Source organism: Varanus komodoensis, unplaced genomic scaffold (genome assembly GCF_004798865.1).
Source record: "Varanus komodoensis strain SLA01 unplaced genomic scaffold, ASM479886v1 scaffold41, whole genome shotgun sequence".
Lineage (NCBI taxonomy): Eukaryota > Metazoa > Chordata > Lepidosauria > Squamata > Varanidae > Varanus > Varanus komodoensis.
The window spans coordinates 159,404-175,620 of record NW_025335954.1 but is presented as its reverse complement, the minus strand read 5'-3'; the positions used below and the strand labels follow the sequence as shown (position 1 = coordinate 175,620).

At 48.2% G+C, this 16,217-nt stretch overlaps 1 protein-coding gene across 1 annotated transcript; it reads left to right on the top strand.

Annotated features, from left to right (window-relative positions):
• The first annotated feature begins 1,316 nt into the window (after window positions 1-1,316).
• Window positions 1,317-8,478, top strand: GPR182 (G protein-coupled receptor 182). The gene is made up of 2 exons (XM_044443243.1): window positions 1,317-1,382; window positions 7,081-8,478. The coding sequence occupies exon 2, from the start codon at window positions 7,099-7,101 to the stop codon at window positions 8,167-8,169; it is 1,071 nt and encodes a 356-aa protein (XP_044299178.1). The 5' UTR covers window positions 1,317-1,382; window positions 7,081-7,098; the 3' UTR covers window positions 8,170-8,478.
• The last annotated feature ends 7,739 nt before the right edge of the window (window positions 8,479-16,217 follow it).

Here is a 16,217-nt window from a genome sequence, read left to right as displayed (position 1 = left end):
ATATATTGGAGAAACAAATCAGCGGCTGCCCCTAGAGAGGGGAAGAAATGTTGAGAAGGAAAAAAGGGGGAGATAGAAAGAAACTGACAATTTGCAGGCAACCCCTCCTTTTTTTTTATTCCAAAGACTAAAAGGTTTCCTGAAAAATAGTTCACTTTTTTTTCAGGATTTTTCCAAATTCTCTGCCCTCCAGGCCACCACCGTGTGGTTCCAATCCATATTGCTTCGGTGAAGGAATAATGCAGACGCAATCATGGGAAGTTCCGGAAAATATGCTGTCAACTCTGCTCCGGCACTGGCTCCACCATGCTTCTTTTGACACAGTTCTGCCTCTCCCAGATGGTCTCCATCAACATTTTTGCTTTATCAAAAAGGCATTGGTTGAGGAACAGCGACCTGCAACATAAGAATCCGACACTGCTGTGGAAGCACGGCAAGGGACAGAAGTGTCTGTCACCGAAATAGCCAAAACATCTGAGGGATCCTCATTTATGCCCTATTTTATTCGTTGCTGTTGCTGCTGCTGTTGATCATTCTTTTAAATAACAGTAAATTTTGAGAAATAAAGAGAAAAGAAGAAGAAAAATAAAGAAAATGTAGCAAAAGAAAACACCAAGGGGCCCTGAACAAATACTACGCAGAATAACAAGTACAAAAAAATAAATAAAAAGTAAGAAATTTTTCACTGAAAGTAATCATCTTCTTTACTCAATCACATTTTTAAAACCTTAGTTAAAATCCATTGAAATTTTTACTGAACTGCAGTTCTTCAACGAAGCCTCCATACAAACATCACTCTCCAACACTTTTCCATGTATGTCCTACTTTATGAAGAGCAATGGCAGGCCCTCGCCTCCGCTGACCCACTTTTGCTGAGTGGAAATGCCACGGAGTGCCATCTGGATGTCTCACCAGGGATGCTGAGGCGACCAGCAGCTCTTTGGCCCTGGCTTGCCCTGGGCTGGTTGCCCTTGCAAGCAGGGAGGGGACTTCCAAACAGCAGAGCAGAGGCAGGAAATCGAGCTCGGCAACACCTGCATCCTCTGTTGTTCTTCGAAAGTTTCTGCAGGGGGCCCCTCTCCCCCTCCCCATGTGCTTGTGTGCTCATCCCCGAGGCCCAGTGAGCTGAGCCCAGTCTGTGTGCATTCAAGGATGGGAACACGTTAGACTGCCTTTTGTGCCAAGGCTGTGTTTCACAGGGTAACAGACCCTGATGCTCATTTCCTGTGCAGAGGAAGGTAGGAGGGGGGAAAGCTTCCAGGATCAAGCCAGCGACGCACATTGCTGGAAAGACTGCCTAAGGCTCAGTGGCGCTACCAAGCTGGAGAGACCAAGAGCCCTTCGCTGCCGCACATCCACCATCATCTTTGGCTTCCAGTAAGGTAAGCAGCACACCAGCCTCATGCTTTCCAGATTGTTTTTTCACCAGTGACTAAGCTTGTTTCCCAGAGTTACAGATGGCAACTTTCCTCCTTCAAAAAAAAAATAAAAATAGAGTTTTTCCCCCTTCCTCCAAATGCCCTGAAGTAGGAGATTACTCCCTCACCCAGTGACTGGGGAAAGGGGGAGTGAAAGCAGCTCTCAAGTGATGGATCTTCTTCCACTCAGTCTTCTCCAAGGATGGAAGCAAGCAAAAGTGCTTTCTTTTTTAATGTCAGTTTGAGAAAGGCATTGGTGCACATAGCATTGAATGCGCCTTTCACTTGTGTCTATTTTTTCAGTGTTTTCAGTTTTACAAAAATGTGCAAAACCTGTTTAAGTGGAGGCAACAGTGAGCCAAAATCGCATGTGTATAATAAAATGGGGAGCAAGAATCCTCTTGAACCAGCTTCACCTTTCTTTAAAAAAAGTTTTCCCTCTGCAGCCTGACAATACTTTTTATAGGTCAGATTGTGTTGATAGCCTAAGCAAGGGTTTGACTTGTGCAGAAGTCTTCCTTTGACCAAGGCAGATGCTACTTCGGGCTTCGTATTTCCTGAAGGAAGCATTCTGTGGAGCCCGGCTCCCGACCACGCATTCAGTTGACTCAAAAGCTGCCCTCGGAACCAGTTTAAGCCATGCTTAGTCTGTCACTCAGACCAAGCCAGTCACTGCTTTCTTGTCAATGTCAGGTCCCCAGATCATTAAAACTCAGTTCCACTGTGGGAAACGGATCCTAGTGCAGTAGCACACATAAAATCCCATAGTTAGTCCCTACCAGCATCTCTGATGGAAGGGTCTTGGGAGGCAGGCATGGAAAGACCTCTGGAGAGATTTTTACACCAGGCACTAAAACTAGCATGTTTTTCTAGAGCTGCACATGTGGGTGTTCACACATGCTGGGAAAACAAAAGCACTGTAGCTCAGCATGCAAGCATTTTGGATGCATAATTCTTTTTAAAGGGGGTTATGATTGCTAGTCACCTTGAGTACCATTTGTCAGTGGTGGTGGTGGAGGAGGAAAGGTGGGTTATCAAGTAGATTTATATACAATAGATTCTATTGTAATCTGCTTAGAAAGCCCTTGAGCTAGTAATGTGGAATATACGTTGAATAATAAATTTAAAAGGTAATAAAATAAATAAAGGGCAAAGGGGGCTCATATCCCCCTGCCAATTTTCTTGCTCCCCACACATTCTGTGAATAAACAGGAGCCACCCCTTGTGATGCAGAGCTGCAGCGTTTCCCAGAGGAAGCTGCAAAACAAGCAGAAACACTCCTTTCTGGATCAAGGCAGGTTGGCAGAGCCCTTTTACTGAGCTCTGGCAGCCCGCCTGCTGTAGAAATGAGGGTGTTTCCAGTTGGCCCCAAAAGTGCTAAATCTCCATTCTGTGGGTGGCAGGTGCCACTTGTTGATGGGAACTGGACGAGTGCAAGAGAGCAAGCAGAGGCATCAGCACCCTTGGATTCTGCCTGCCAGGGCAAGTTGCCTTGAGTGCCTTTGCAGAGAGACGGTGGATAAACGTAGCCAGTAAGTGAGCAGATTCCTACCGCCTGCATCAGCTATGCGCCTCCTCTGCACACATGTGCAGCACATGCCTCTTACAGGGGCAGCCCCTCCTGCCAGTTCAGACCAGGGGCATTTCTAATACAGTGTCCTTGCCTGGACCCAGAGGGTGCAGCCGCTGGCGCACATGAGCACACACAAGGACATGCCCACAGAGCAAGCTTGCCACCCTTGCTAGTGCGAGGCGCTCCAGGGGAGGATTGGAGGTGTGGGGGAAAACCTGCCTGCACGCTGTTTGTGTCCTGACACACCCAAGCCGACAGAGTTGTAGATGAAGTGGGAGGTCTGCCCCACTGCTTCTTCCCCACTTAGAATTGCTCTTTTAGTCCAGGTGCAACCCCAAATGTTTAGGGGGTGCATTAGTGCACAAGTGGTTGGCTGGGGAGGAGTGGTGGGGGGAGAAGGAAGCACCCTAGAAAGCTGCTTGCATGAAGATGTTGGTTTTATTTTCTCTCTTTGGTGAGGATGCCTCCAAGCAAGGCATTCTGCAGATCTGTCTTTTCATCCATGAATATTTTTCTGGTAAAAAAAAGATGGGGAAAGTGGTAAGAAAAAAGGGGAGGATTACAAATTGAAAATAATGAAGTTCTAGCCCTCTGTCAAATTCTGTAAATAAAGCCATACAGCTGCATAATAAAATCCTCAGGCTTATTTGTTTTATTTATTAATTATATTTATATGCTGCCTTTTTCCCTTGGATCCAGATCCAGGTTGGATGCAGATGTGGTCATACTTTGAGTAGATCTGTGTATATTAATGGGTCTTCCTAAGTATGACTGAGTCTGGGTCCAACCCCTTATCTGGAAGTTCCCTTATACTTTCAAACCAAACCGGGTATTTGGAATGATCACTCATCTTTTCCCAAAGATGTGGGAAGCACCTGTCTATCCGTAAACATAATCACTCACTGCTGATCTTTACTTATTTCTAATGCATAACGTGCTGAAGAGCTGGATTTGACCCAAAGGATTCTGGGGGATTCACTCCTGGGCAGGACCCAGAGGATTCTGGGGGATTCACTCATGAACAAGGGCAAAGTACCAGCAAGGCATCTCATCCACACAGGTCATTACATTTAGAGTCTGCTTGTTTCTCTGCCACATTGCTTGCACTGAAGTTCAAGGCTGCATATGGGATTCTCCCCTCAATTTAATTCTTACCACAACCCTTTGAGGTAGGGAAATCTGGGGGAGAGCGACTGGCCCCAGGTCTTGAGTTGGAGTGAGCCTCAGCCTCTGCAGTCTGGCTGCAAGTCTGCTAACCACAAGGGCACATTGGCTCTGGCTGAACCGGTGGAACCAGCTGCCCAGAGAGGTTGTGGGCTCTCCCTCACTGAAGACATTCAAAAAGCGTCTGGGCAGCCATCTGAGTGGAGTGGTGTGACTTGGGAAAAGGGTCCTGCCTGGAACGCAGAGTGCCATCGCTGCAACCAGGGGAGCCTTGCCTTACCCACGTGTTCCCCTGTGGACAGCAAATGTGCTGGAGTGCAACTCCCATCATCCCCAGCCAGCATATAGCCCGACTCACTTGCAGGGCACCAGATGGGGAATGGCAAGTGCAGGAAATGCTGAACCAAATGGACCGATAGTCCAACTGAGTTTCACGCAGCCCTGCCTCTAAGGCAGCTCCTTACAGTGTGTTATAGGGACGGTATCCAGTGTGGCTCTAACTTAAATTCCTTTTGCTTCCGTGGGTCTGCTCTAAATAGGACTGCCCTTCAGTGGTGCTGGTAAGTATTTAGGGACTTTGCACTTGTGGTCTTTTGCAAGGGACGTGCAGGCTTTAGAGTAACACTACACCTTTCTGCACTGGTGAGGCACACAAACAGCACTGGCTTTCTTTTCTTTCCCCCGCTGTGCATCCAAACTGCTTCTAGATCCCTGACGTATCGCAACAGCGAGAACGTGATTTATTAGCCCAGAGCAGTTTTTCATGTTAAGCTCACCCAAAGAATGGCACCCTCATGACTACATGAAGAAAATAGAGTTGGCTGCTGATCCCTTCATCACCTGACACACCCTGGGGGCCATGGGGGGGGTGTGCATGGAGACCCCTGGCCCTTTGGGAATACATGAGGGATCCCTGGGTCCCTCTGTGAAAACATCAGCAGAGGTGGCCAAGCTCCTCTGCAAGACGGCTTGCCAGAGGCCAGTCCATCATTCCTGGCTGTGTGTAGTGTGTCAGAAGGCTGGTCAGTCACACGCTCAGTCGGTCCAGGAGACGAGGTCTCGCATGCCTGACGCCTGTGAAAACCGTGTATCTGTGTGTGCGTGGCACCCAAATGTGCTCCTGAACCCCTTGCAACAGCAGGCACTCAGGGGCTCCTCAGCAAATGAATGCATGCGCAGCATCTTTCCTAACGATCAAAACCTGCAGTCTTTGATCTGTGTAGCTAAGCAAGCACCAACATAGAGTCCAGGCAGGAGGCTGTCTTGGGAAACTCCTCCAAGTGGCCGGTAGGTGAAAAGAGTGCATCCCTTCTATATATACACTCTGAGTTGTGTTTTTAACCAGTTCAGCTGAGATGGAGTTTGTTTCCAATGCAATGTTTATATATTTATGTAGATTGGGTAGGGCCATACAGTAAGCTGTCTTAGATTCAGGAGAAGCAAGGCATATATGCTTGAAGAAATAGCAGTAATGGTGCAGCCATGTAGTCCACCTGCCTATCTTACCTTTGGAAATGTTTTTGCTCCTCATCAATTGTTCTGTTCTGGATTTGACTGCAGTTGTCAAACAGCAGAAAGTCTGTTTGGTGCCTATGAAATTAAGGCTGCAATTCTAAGTATATTTGTAGCTAGGGAGTAAGTCCTAGGGGCTTAATTTGAAACAACATGCTTAGGTCCCTGTTGCATTGACATAGAAGTCTCTGCTGAGGCTCTTTTCCCACAGAGATGCACCAGGAGGAGCATACAGGCGAGTCACAGCAAAAGAAACTTCTTGCAGCAGCCATCTGGCATAGACAGCAGGAGCGTCTCCTCCAGGGTAATCCACTCATGCACTGTTCATCCACCTGCCTCCTCTCCAAACAATGACTGGGTTTGCACAGCACCATCGGACACAGTGGGCTGTGAGCCTCTGCTGGGTTGCAAAAGGACCTTCCGCTTCCACACCTGGCCTCAGCAGCACCATTCCCAGCAGAGACCTTCCATGATCAAGGTGTTGAGAGACACACAGCCCGAGGGCCAATGGCACCTTCTGAACCCCCGACTGGCCTGCCAAGCTTCTGCCTCCTCCCTTTCCTTTGTCTCCCCTCTCCCCACTCCCTTCGGAAGTGGATCCCGCGCCCCTTTGGGAAGGACCCTGCTCGTGCACTCTCGGCTCTCTACCCCCAGCATGGCACCTGGGACTGGGATGCTGGCCAGCCTGCGGGAGCTGCCGGTGCACATGGGAAGAGCGAGCCCATGGTAGAGGAAGAGAGTCCCGGTGGAGCGATGGTGCACTTACCCTCACAGTGCAAATGTCTTCCAAATCCAGGCTGCAGTGCACCAACATGGATATAAGCGCTAAAATAAGAAAAGGATCAGAGCACTGCTGTGCCACTGATGTGAAGGATGCGTGACTTCGCTAATGAATATTTGAAGGAACCTCTCCTTCCATGTACACCAGCCCAAACGCTAAGATCTTTGTTTGGGGTCCTTCTTCGGGAGTCCTCTTTGAAGATCAGAAGAGTGGCTGTCTGAAGAAGGGTCTTTTCTGCAGTGGCACCACAGCTCTGGAACCTGCTCCCCAGAGAGGTGCATCTGGTGCTAATGGTCTGTTCTTTTCAGTGCCAGGCCAAAATCTTTTTATGTAACTATTATTTTAAGCGTTGATTATTTTATCATATAGTTAGAATTATTTTATTGTTCATTTTGTATATTATATCCATATTTAATATGCTGTTATGCTCTGGCTGTAAGCTGTCTGGAAATCCACTTGGATAAAGACAGGATAGAAACAAAAGAAAGAGAGAGAGAGAGAGAGAGAGAGAGAGAGACAGACAGACAGACAGACAGACAGACCTTTATCTTTCTTCATCCTTCTTTTGGCTCAGAGGGGGAAACCCTGGCTAGACCTACCAGCACTGAACTCTCCTTTCCCTCTACTTGCAGCTCATCTTTCTTGTCAGCATGGGAGAGCCTGAGGCTTCCTCACCTGTCAATGAGTACTTGGATTACCACAACCTGACGGAGCTCATGCACCTGCTCAACCACACCTTCAACCTCTGCGAATTGGAGCTGAGTGCAAATGCTAAGCGGGTCTCCCTCTTTGTCCTCTACCTCATCATCTTTGTGGTGGGGCTGGTGGAGAACCTCTTGGTCATCTGGGTCAACTTGCAAACCCGAAGCTACAGGAACCTGGTCAACCTGTACATCGTCAACATGGCCGTTGCAGACTTAGGGGTGATCCTCTCCTTACCCATCTGGATGCTGGAAGTGATGCTGGATTACACATGGCTCTGGGGGAGCTTCCTCTGCCGCTTCACCCACTACTTTTACTTTGCCAACATGTACAGCAGCATCTTCTTCCTCACGTGCCTCAGCGTCGACCGCTACGTATCGCTGACAACGTCTTCCCCCTTCTGGCACCGGCACCAGCACCTTGTGCGTCGGGTCACTTGCTGCTGCATCTGGGCCTTGGCCGCCATCATCCCCCTCCCAGAGGTGGCCCACATGGAGCTGGCCAACGACATAGAGCCCATGTGCTTCTTCATGGCTCCCCTGGAGACCTACAGCGTGTGGACCCTGGTGCTCACTCTCCTCACCCTCTTCATCGGATTCCTCATCCCCTTCTCCATCATGGCTACCTTCAACATCCTGACGGCCCGGCACATCAAGCGCTGCAACAAGCCCGAGGGCAGGAAGCACTGCATGCTCATCTACGCCTACATCCTGGTCTTCTTGGTCAGCTGGCTGCCTTTCCACCTGGTCCTGCTGTTGCTCACCCTCGAAGGGACCAGCATCTTCCTCCACTGCTACCTGCTCGACTTCCTCTACTTCTTCTACGACATCATAGACTGCTTCACCCTCATCCACTGTGTGGTGAACCCCATCCTGTACAACTTCCTGAGTAAGAACTTCCGAGGGAAGCTCATCTCTGTTGTGGTCAGGTACATCCCCAAGGACCAAATGGGCCAAGAGGGCTCCTCCACCGGCACCCAGCACTCGGTCATCATCACAAAAAATGCCTCGCCGAATTAAGCAGCTTTCCCCGGGTTTCCTTAGTCCATCGCCCCCATTCCACCACAAAAGCAAATTCAGAGCTTTCTCTCCCTGGCCAAGTACACCCCGCTCCCCACAAAAGAGGCTCGTTGCTTTGTCACCAGCGCTTCCTTGGAATCGATGGAGAAGTGAACCGTGCGGGGTGACGTATGGGGGAGGTCACATGCTGCTGTGTCAGACTTCCTGTGTTAGAAGAACGGAGGGATGGGTTTCCTATTAATCCTCACCCACCACTCCCCACCCCCACCCCTGCCCCAAATAACTGTGGCAATGAATGGCCTGGTTTTGTCACCCTGCAGTGTTAAATGATGATGATGATGCAATTTTGTGCAATTTGTGCAATTTGTTTGTGCAATTTTGAATGAAAACTGTATTCTGAAAATATGAGGCTGCCTCACTCATTAAACTGCTCACACCTATGTAGGCAGGATGACATACAGCGGAAGCAGCTGCGAGCGTAGAATGGGCTGGGGATGTTGGAAAGAGCCTGCAATTCTGCAGGGGACTGGCTTTTTCAGAGTCGTATCAACTCTGTGGCCCTCGAGACCAGTTTTTCACTTTTGCATGGAAGGGAATCATGCTAATAATTCCGTGCTAATGCACCCTTGCACCGACGTGCCAGTCTGCATTAACGCTAATGCAAATTAGAGGAAGCAAAACAACATTCTGGTTTTAAAAACCCAGTTCTGCCAACAAGTGGCTGATGGAGTGGAAGAGGCCTGACCATCAGTGAAACAAGACAAAACAGATTTAAAGCAACCTGGACATCAGTAGGTACTACCCAGGCCTTTGGTGGGCATTCAACCGACTGGGGAATTAGGATACCAACAGCTAGTATTCTTGCACTCAGATGGTTTATTCCAAACCAGGGAAATGTCTCTCCAGAAACATCCACACACAGAGAGGCCGGCCTGTGAGGCATGAATAGAAAGAACTGCTACATGGCCATGCCTTTAGGAAATGCTTGGACCTTAAATCTCCCCTAAGGGAAACCAGCCTGACATTTGCATTGTGTGGCAAAAACCCAGCCTGGCTCCCAGCTGTCTTTTATTCTCTGCGACTTGCTGCAGCTAAAAACATGTCTTTCTGCCTCCGTGCTTGCATCCATCTTGAGTCAAGGCAATCCAATCCTTTCCCCATCACAGAAACCCCACTAGTAAATACAGAGGACTTCCTTGTGCTGCCTAGATTTTGAATGCTTCGGGCAGTTGTAGTGCTAAATACTCATAACTGAGCATTGGTCCTCTGGGTTAGGAGTCATATATTTACAACACAGAAGCTGCAGTGTCTTTTCAGAGGATTTGCATTACATGGACTGGACTGGACTGGGTAGGGGTGCAAGACTAGGCTTCACAATGAATAAAGTATTAGGTGGGGAGAATGTTGTTTATTACTCTTGTAGTAGGGTGCAGGGACGCTCATACTGAAAAGATTAAACCGTTGGTACCAGGAACACCTCTCTGGAGAACAGGTTCCAGAGCCAGGGTGCCACCACAGAAAAGGCCCTTCTTCGGGTAGCCATTCTTCTGATCTCCTTCAAAGAGGGCTCCCAGAGAAGGACCTCAGGCTAAGATCTTAGAGTTCAGGCAGGTGTATATGGAAGGAGAGGTTCCTTCAAATATTCATTGGCAAAGTCACACTTCATGGATTGCAGGAGGCTCACGAGGAATGGTCACTTCCACATGCCTCTCACCCCAGTGCCAGGCTTATGAGCAAGAGGAAAGAAGGCTGACATGCCACCAGGATACCCATATATTGGCAGCCCCCCTCCCCTCCCCTCCCCTCCCCTCCCCTCCTCTCCCCTTCCGTTTCCCCAGAATGCCCCCCAGACTCCTTCTCTGAGCGGGCTCCTGTGACCTCCGAGAAGCAGCCACCTTGGTTAGCACCTGTGCTGGCTGCACGGGCGATGGGGGCCTCTTTGAGAAGCAGCCTGCTCCGAGCTTGGAGCTGGGACTCGGAATAACCCCATGCCTGTCAAATGCCGTCTGGTGGCTACAGGACTGTGCTGCCTGTCCGTTGGGGGGAACAAGCAGATTGGATGTGATCGTGTGTCATTCCTCTTGACTCCATCGAACAGGGTTAAAATTGCATCGGCACAAAACACGAGCACTTTGGCCCACAAATGCTGGCACTTGGTGGAGCAGCGTGGGGTATTGGCTAGCATCCTGTGCCACCTCGGCCGTATCGGTTTCACTCTTCGGATCAAGGATCACACGGTGGGAAGCACTGATGACTGCCACTCGCTTCCCCCATGCAAGGGTTGCTCAAACTTTTCCCTTGGCCCATACCAGAGGGATTTCCCAGTGAAGTGGTTAATTCTTCCCACTTTGCCAAAAATGTTCTGGTCAGCAACAGCTTTTCTGATGCCCCTGTCAGGACAGTGGCTTGACTGAGAAGCTGAGAGTCTTAGCCCTGCCCACATGGGATCTGCTGTTTTGCTTCTGTGCCATGTTATCTTTCACACAACTTCTCATTCTCAGTATCATTATATTACATTTATATCCCAAACTTTCTCCTCCTGCAAGGAACCCAAGGCAGCTTGCATTGTCCTCTTCCTCTCCATTTTATTCTTACAAGAACCCTGTGAGGTAGCTCAGGCCGAGAGTGAGTGACCGATCCAAAGTCATCCAGTGAGCTTCATGACCATGGTGGAGACCAGAATCAGGATCTCTTGGGTCCCCCATGCAACACTCCAACCACTACACCACACTGTCTTTCTGTTCTGGAACTGCAGATTCTGAGTGCAAAGCAGGTGCTCTGCCCCTGAGACACAACCCTTCCCTCTCTTTTAAGATCACCCGTTCCTCCCTCTCTTTCCCTCTTCAGAGAGATGCCAAGAGAAACTGTGGGGCTGGAATCATTTTAAGGGGTAGCGCATGAGGAATAGCTGTGTGGGGTATCTCTGGTCCTGCCTGGTCCTTGTATGGAGCTCCTGCAAGGTATGCAGTTCTCAAAGGTACGCAGTCCTCAAAACCAGGAGGCAGTTGCCCTCTCCTCTTCCAGAAACTACACCTTTTTTAACAGTCTGAAGTAAATGCTGTGCATCTCTCCAGAAAAATAAAAAGAAATTACTCCATTCCTGAGCTGGGCAGGGAGCGAGGTGCTACAGTTCCTGTCCCCGGATCAAACAGAGGCCCCTGCTAACCCTGTTGGCCACGGCTCAGGCCTTGTGGTACCTAATAAATCTACAGCTGAACGTATAAAAGTTGAGGATGAAGAAAGCCTATTCACAAAATCAGAGATTTTTGCATGACCACAAAAGCTGGGAAAGGGCTAGGGTTAGGCTTGAATCCTTGCACGTGATTGCTAATGTACTCAACCAGCTCACCGTGGACTGGGAGCCAAGAGCCCATGCATATGACAACGAAAAGTTTTGTCTTTTTGACTGCCGCATGCCAAAATAGTGATGAGAGATTCTTCACAACAATATGGCATGAACAGGACCATGTGATTCTGAGATCCCTCATCCTGAGTTCTGAGGGTTCCATAATTACAGGAATCGCTTGGAGGTCAAGGTGGAACATGAGGAAGTGCTGAGCAAAATGTTCTCAGCTCTTCCTCAACCCTTTGACCCATCTGAAAAACAAGAATTCTGACAGAACATAGATCCAGGCCGAGTTTAATCTCTGAACAACATGAACAGGGTGTTAAAGGTGAAATGGTTGATAAAACTGACATGAAGTTAATAAATCACTAAAAGAAAAAGAAAGAAAGCAGGACACTTATCCAGGGCTCAAGGACTTACCTTTAACTTTTTGGCTTTTTAAACTCAGACAAAAGTCAGAGAAGGAAGACCCAGACAGCACAATCCAATGAGATCCATAACCCTTAAACTCTGAGGATTATGGGCAACCTATGGAGGGCAGAAGGCGCTCTAGGTAAAGGTCACTTCCATATTTCTCTCACCCTAAGAAACATTTAGATGGCTGATTTCAGCCGTCTAAGTGTTTTGCCTTGGTGTATGAAGGAAGGAGACTTAGGCAGTGCCAAGATACTTCATATGCTGGTAGAACCTCTCTCTTCTCCTGCCCCCAGTGTAGCTAATGGGATGGAAGGAAGGCACTCTGCGTTCAGGGTCCCACCTCTGGACTTCAGAGCACATTTTCCGGGTTGGAGCTAGGAATCAGAAATATCCTACAGCCATTAGATTCCAATGGCCATAGGATTAGCTCTCTATTAACTTTTCCAGTCATACTTTATCTATCGATATTTAATTTACAAGCAATACATCTGGAAGGCATTTTTATCTGCCTGACAAATTAAGCCAAAGCCATTCTTGATCAGGAATCACTTATTGATTCCTGGGGGACTCCACATCAAGCCCTTTACGGTGGCCAAATATGACAATAATTCTCAGTGTAATAATCGCCAGCTGCTGTGTAACCATCACCAACACACTGCTGTCCCTAAGTCTTTTGGCGTGAACAGAAAAGTCGGGCAAGGGGCAAGATCAGCCTCCCTGTGCTGGCTTTTGGAGAAGGAGTGAGAGAGGAAAAGAGAGGGAGAAGCTTCCTTTCCACACAAGGTCGCAACAGCATGTCCCCAGGTCCTCCCCCGGCATGCACAGAGGGCTCTGCACAGGGCTTCTTGCCACAAGAAGTGGCTTAAAGGATTCTCACAGCCGCCCTCTTCCCCAGTGTTTGGCGAGAAGGCTGTTTCCTTCCTTCTCTAACATGTGGCAGTCTGAAATAAAGCACCCTGGTGCAAATCTACCACAGCCTTCCCCAACCCTGTGCCTTTCCTGGATGGCAACTGCCCGGCGTTCCCAGTCATGCTTGCTAAGGCTAACGAGAGCCGCAGCTCAACACGACTAGAGAGCATCTGAGTCGAGAAAACTGACCAGCCAAAATACATGAAAGATCGGGGGGGGGGGGGGGGGGGGGGGACCACCAACACTGGATCAAGCTCCTCGAGTTTTTCATTTTATTATTCTAAATAAAAAACACACTTTTGTGCCAAACAATGGAGTATAAAAGAATCCGATGTACAACAATCGTAGACATCTACTTTCTTTTTCTTTGAGGAAGGAGAAAAGTTTTACAAAATATACAAACTTTACAGCAAATAGATAGTAAACACTTAAATAACCAGGAGGTCAGTACCTACAATTAACTTAACCAATAGGTTAGACAGCAATCACGATGCTCTGTTTTTGTTTTGTTCTGTTTCAAGACATCTGGATCTTTGGAGGAAAAGGAGGAGGGGGGCATGGTTCTGAGTTTAGAAAATAATAATAATAATAATAATACAAAGCATTAGTCTCAAAAACATTTCTTTAAATGTTGAAGTGTTCCGCATTAGAGTGGAATTCCTGTTCCATGCCTGAACCCTCCCCGGTAGGGAGAGATTCTTCACAAATGGTAGCATGTTGAACAAAGCAAAGCTATTTAATTACAATACTTGGTTTTTCTACAAGCCTAAGGGTTCCAAAGCACTTTACAGACATTTACTACACCTCACAACCTTTCCCTTGTGAGGTAGGTACTTTTAAAAATTTCTCCCATCCACCCTTTCTCGGAGATTTCGGGTGAGCAGGTAGGTATATCTGAGGCAGACTGGTATCATTACTTGACCAAAGCTACATGTGGAGGCAAAGATTCAGAACCAGAAAGAAGGCCCCAGTTATCTGGTTCTCATTACCCTAAACCACCAAATCCAATGGTTCACTACACTCTTGTTGCAGAATGCTTTAAAAAAAAGTTTCTGTAATGGGCCCCGTTTGCCTTGTGTACCAGCAGCACAGGTTTGGCACAGGCGAACCAGAGGAAAGCAGCTCTAGAATCGAGTGGCTCACGCTTGAGCTGAGGAGCAGCAAAGTTTCTTAGTGAGGAAGGTCCAGCATTGCTCCTCTATCACTCCCAATGAAAGCCAGATTCTAAATGGGAAAACAGCACAGGGCCTGTTGCTGGAGACACAGAAATAATTGCCTGTGACTCCAGAGTTTGAACCAGGAGCTCGAGACCATGGCTGAAACTGTGAGCTATGACGGTGGGCTAAGGCCTCTGAGTGCTCTGGAAAGGCCGGGGGGGGGGGGGGTGTAACAGAAGCCCCTGTGGCTGGTTATAAGTGGCTTTTTGACGGGCCAAGTCTGGAAGAATGACTAGGAACCTGGCCTTCTGCCTTTGGGCAACGGCAGAACCTTTAGCTTGCCACACTTGAGGCTACAGCTTCCTGCTCAAGCCCTCCAGGTCAAGATTCAGGCATCCCTGGCCCTGCCATTCATTTACCAGCAATGGTAATACACATAGTGGTTATGCCCTGAGCCAGCTCTTCCATCCTCACAAACAACACTGCCAGCATTAACTACATCTGAGGATAAGCCCAGTTTATCCAATGAACTGAGTCGATTCCTTGGCATATCTTGTTTGGTGCTTGCCTTCCTGAGGCCGTAAGAAGGAAAAAACAAAAAAACTAAGGGCTATGCCTGGCTATTTGCTGCACACTGGAACCATGTAAGACAGTAACATTTTTTACCCTTGGATATGAAAACAAGTCATAAATAAGTGCTTTTTCTCCTTGACACCCAACAAAATAGTGAATTTTCACAATGCTCCTAGAGGTAGTTTCTGTAAGCAGAAAGGCAAAGCAAAACTGCCCAAGACTGCCCTACTGGAACTGGTGTTGGAGCTGCAATTCCTGGGCCTGCACAGCTTTTCACCCCTGCCCCCTTTCACCCCTAAGTCATGGCTAGAGCAGCATCCATTCCATAGATTTCGGTTTTCCTTTAACAACAGTGTTTGTATACAGGGAAGCCTGAGAGTCTATGTGTAGACGAGAGTGGCTTCAAGACTCCAGAGCTTCCACCTTATGAGGTAGTTAGGATTATGCTTAAGGGCAGATCTCAAGCCAGCTGCTACACCCATCAACATGTGCCTCCATCATCCATGCCCTTGCCTGAATTTCACACTGAACGGCACTAAAGGAGACGCCTGTTCGCCGTGTGAAGCACGCTCCCTCTGCAGGACAAAGCCGCAGTGTGTAAGCCACACGGAGGCGAGATCCACTATCTCTTGCATCCCTCTGGCGAGCATTTGGGTGATTCATCACCGCAGCCACCAGAAACAGGGAACGCTTGATCCTCATCCTGAGAGACAGCACTGCTCTTGCTTATAAATCATGCAAGTGTGAAGTTTTCGTGGCCACAGGGAGCAAATACTCTGGGAGTTGTCAGAAGACTAGGAGGGGGGTGAGGGGGAAACGTCCTGCTGGCACATCCTTACAGCAGCACAGATCTCGTACCAGTACTATGCTTCTGCACCTCCTTTTTGAAAGAGAAGGCAAGTTCCAGCCTGGAAGGAAAAATAACTTAGAGAGCTAAGAAGCAACCCAGTGCCGTTCCAGAAAGGGAGAAGGGATGGGTCTGCTGGTGTTTTCCACATCGATTTTTGTGAAAGCGCTAGATGAACGTTCTCGCAAAGGAACATTCATTTACTATAGACTTCAAAAACATGTTAATAAATCATTTGGAAAGTTTACAAAACTGCTCTGCAATGGGGATAGGGGGAGTTAATGTTGCTTGGCACTTGTGATGTCACTAACACTATCCCAGGGTTAAGACAAATGCACTCTTGAAGAATAAATCACAGCAAGCAATTCGGCTCCACCATCTATCAGAACAATTGCTACCCATTTGTCTTGCCCCATTCCCCATGCTTCACCTGCTTGGTTCATTTATATATTCAGGCTTTACCTCAAAAAATGGAAATATCTGAACAGTTGCCGCCCACTGTGGGGACTAGGGCTGCATGTGTCTTGGTAAAATCCATGGCAGAGTTCAAACCCAGAGAGAAAACAGTGCATTTGTGCAGAGTGTGGTGAGGGTGCCTTCAAACTGGCCTCATTACATTGCAAAGTGACATCCGTCCTCATCCAAATGGGCACCTCTGTCACTCCTGCAGCCATATGCCATGTGACTGTGACACAGCTGGGATGGATGTGCTTGTGGGACTGCGTTCTCCCTATCACAAAATCATATTGTTTATATGCTGGGAAATGAGATATCTCTGCACTACAGGGACTGCTTTGTG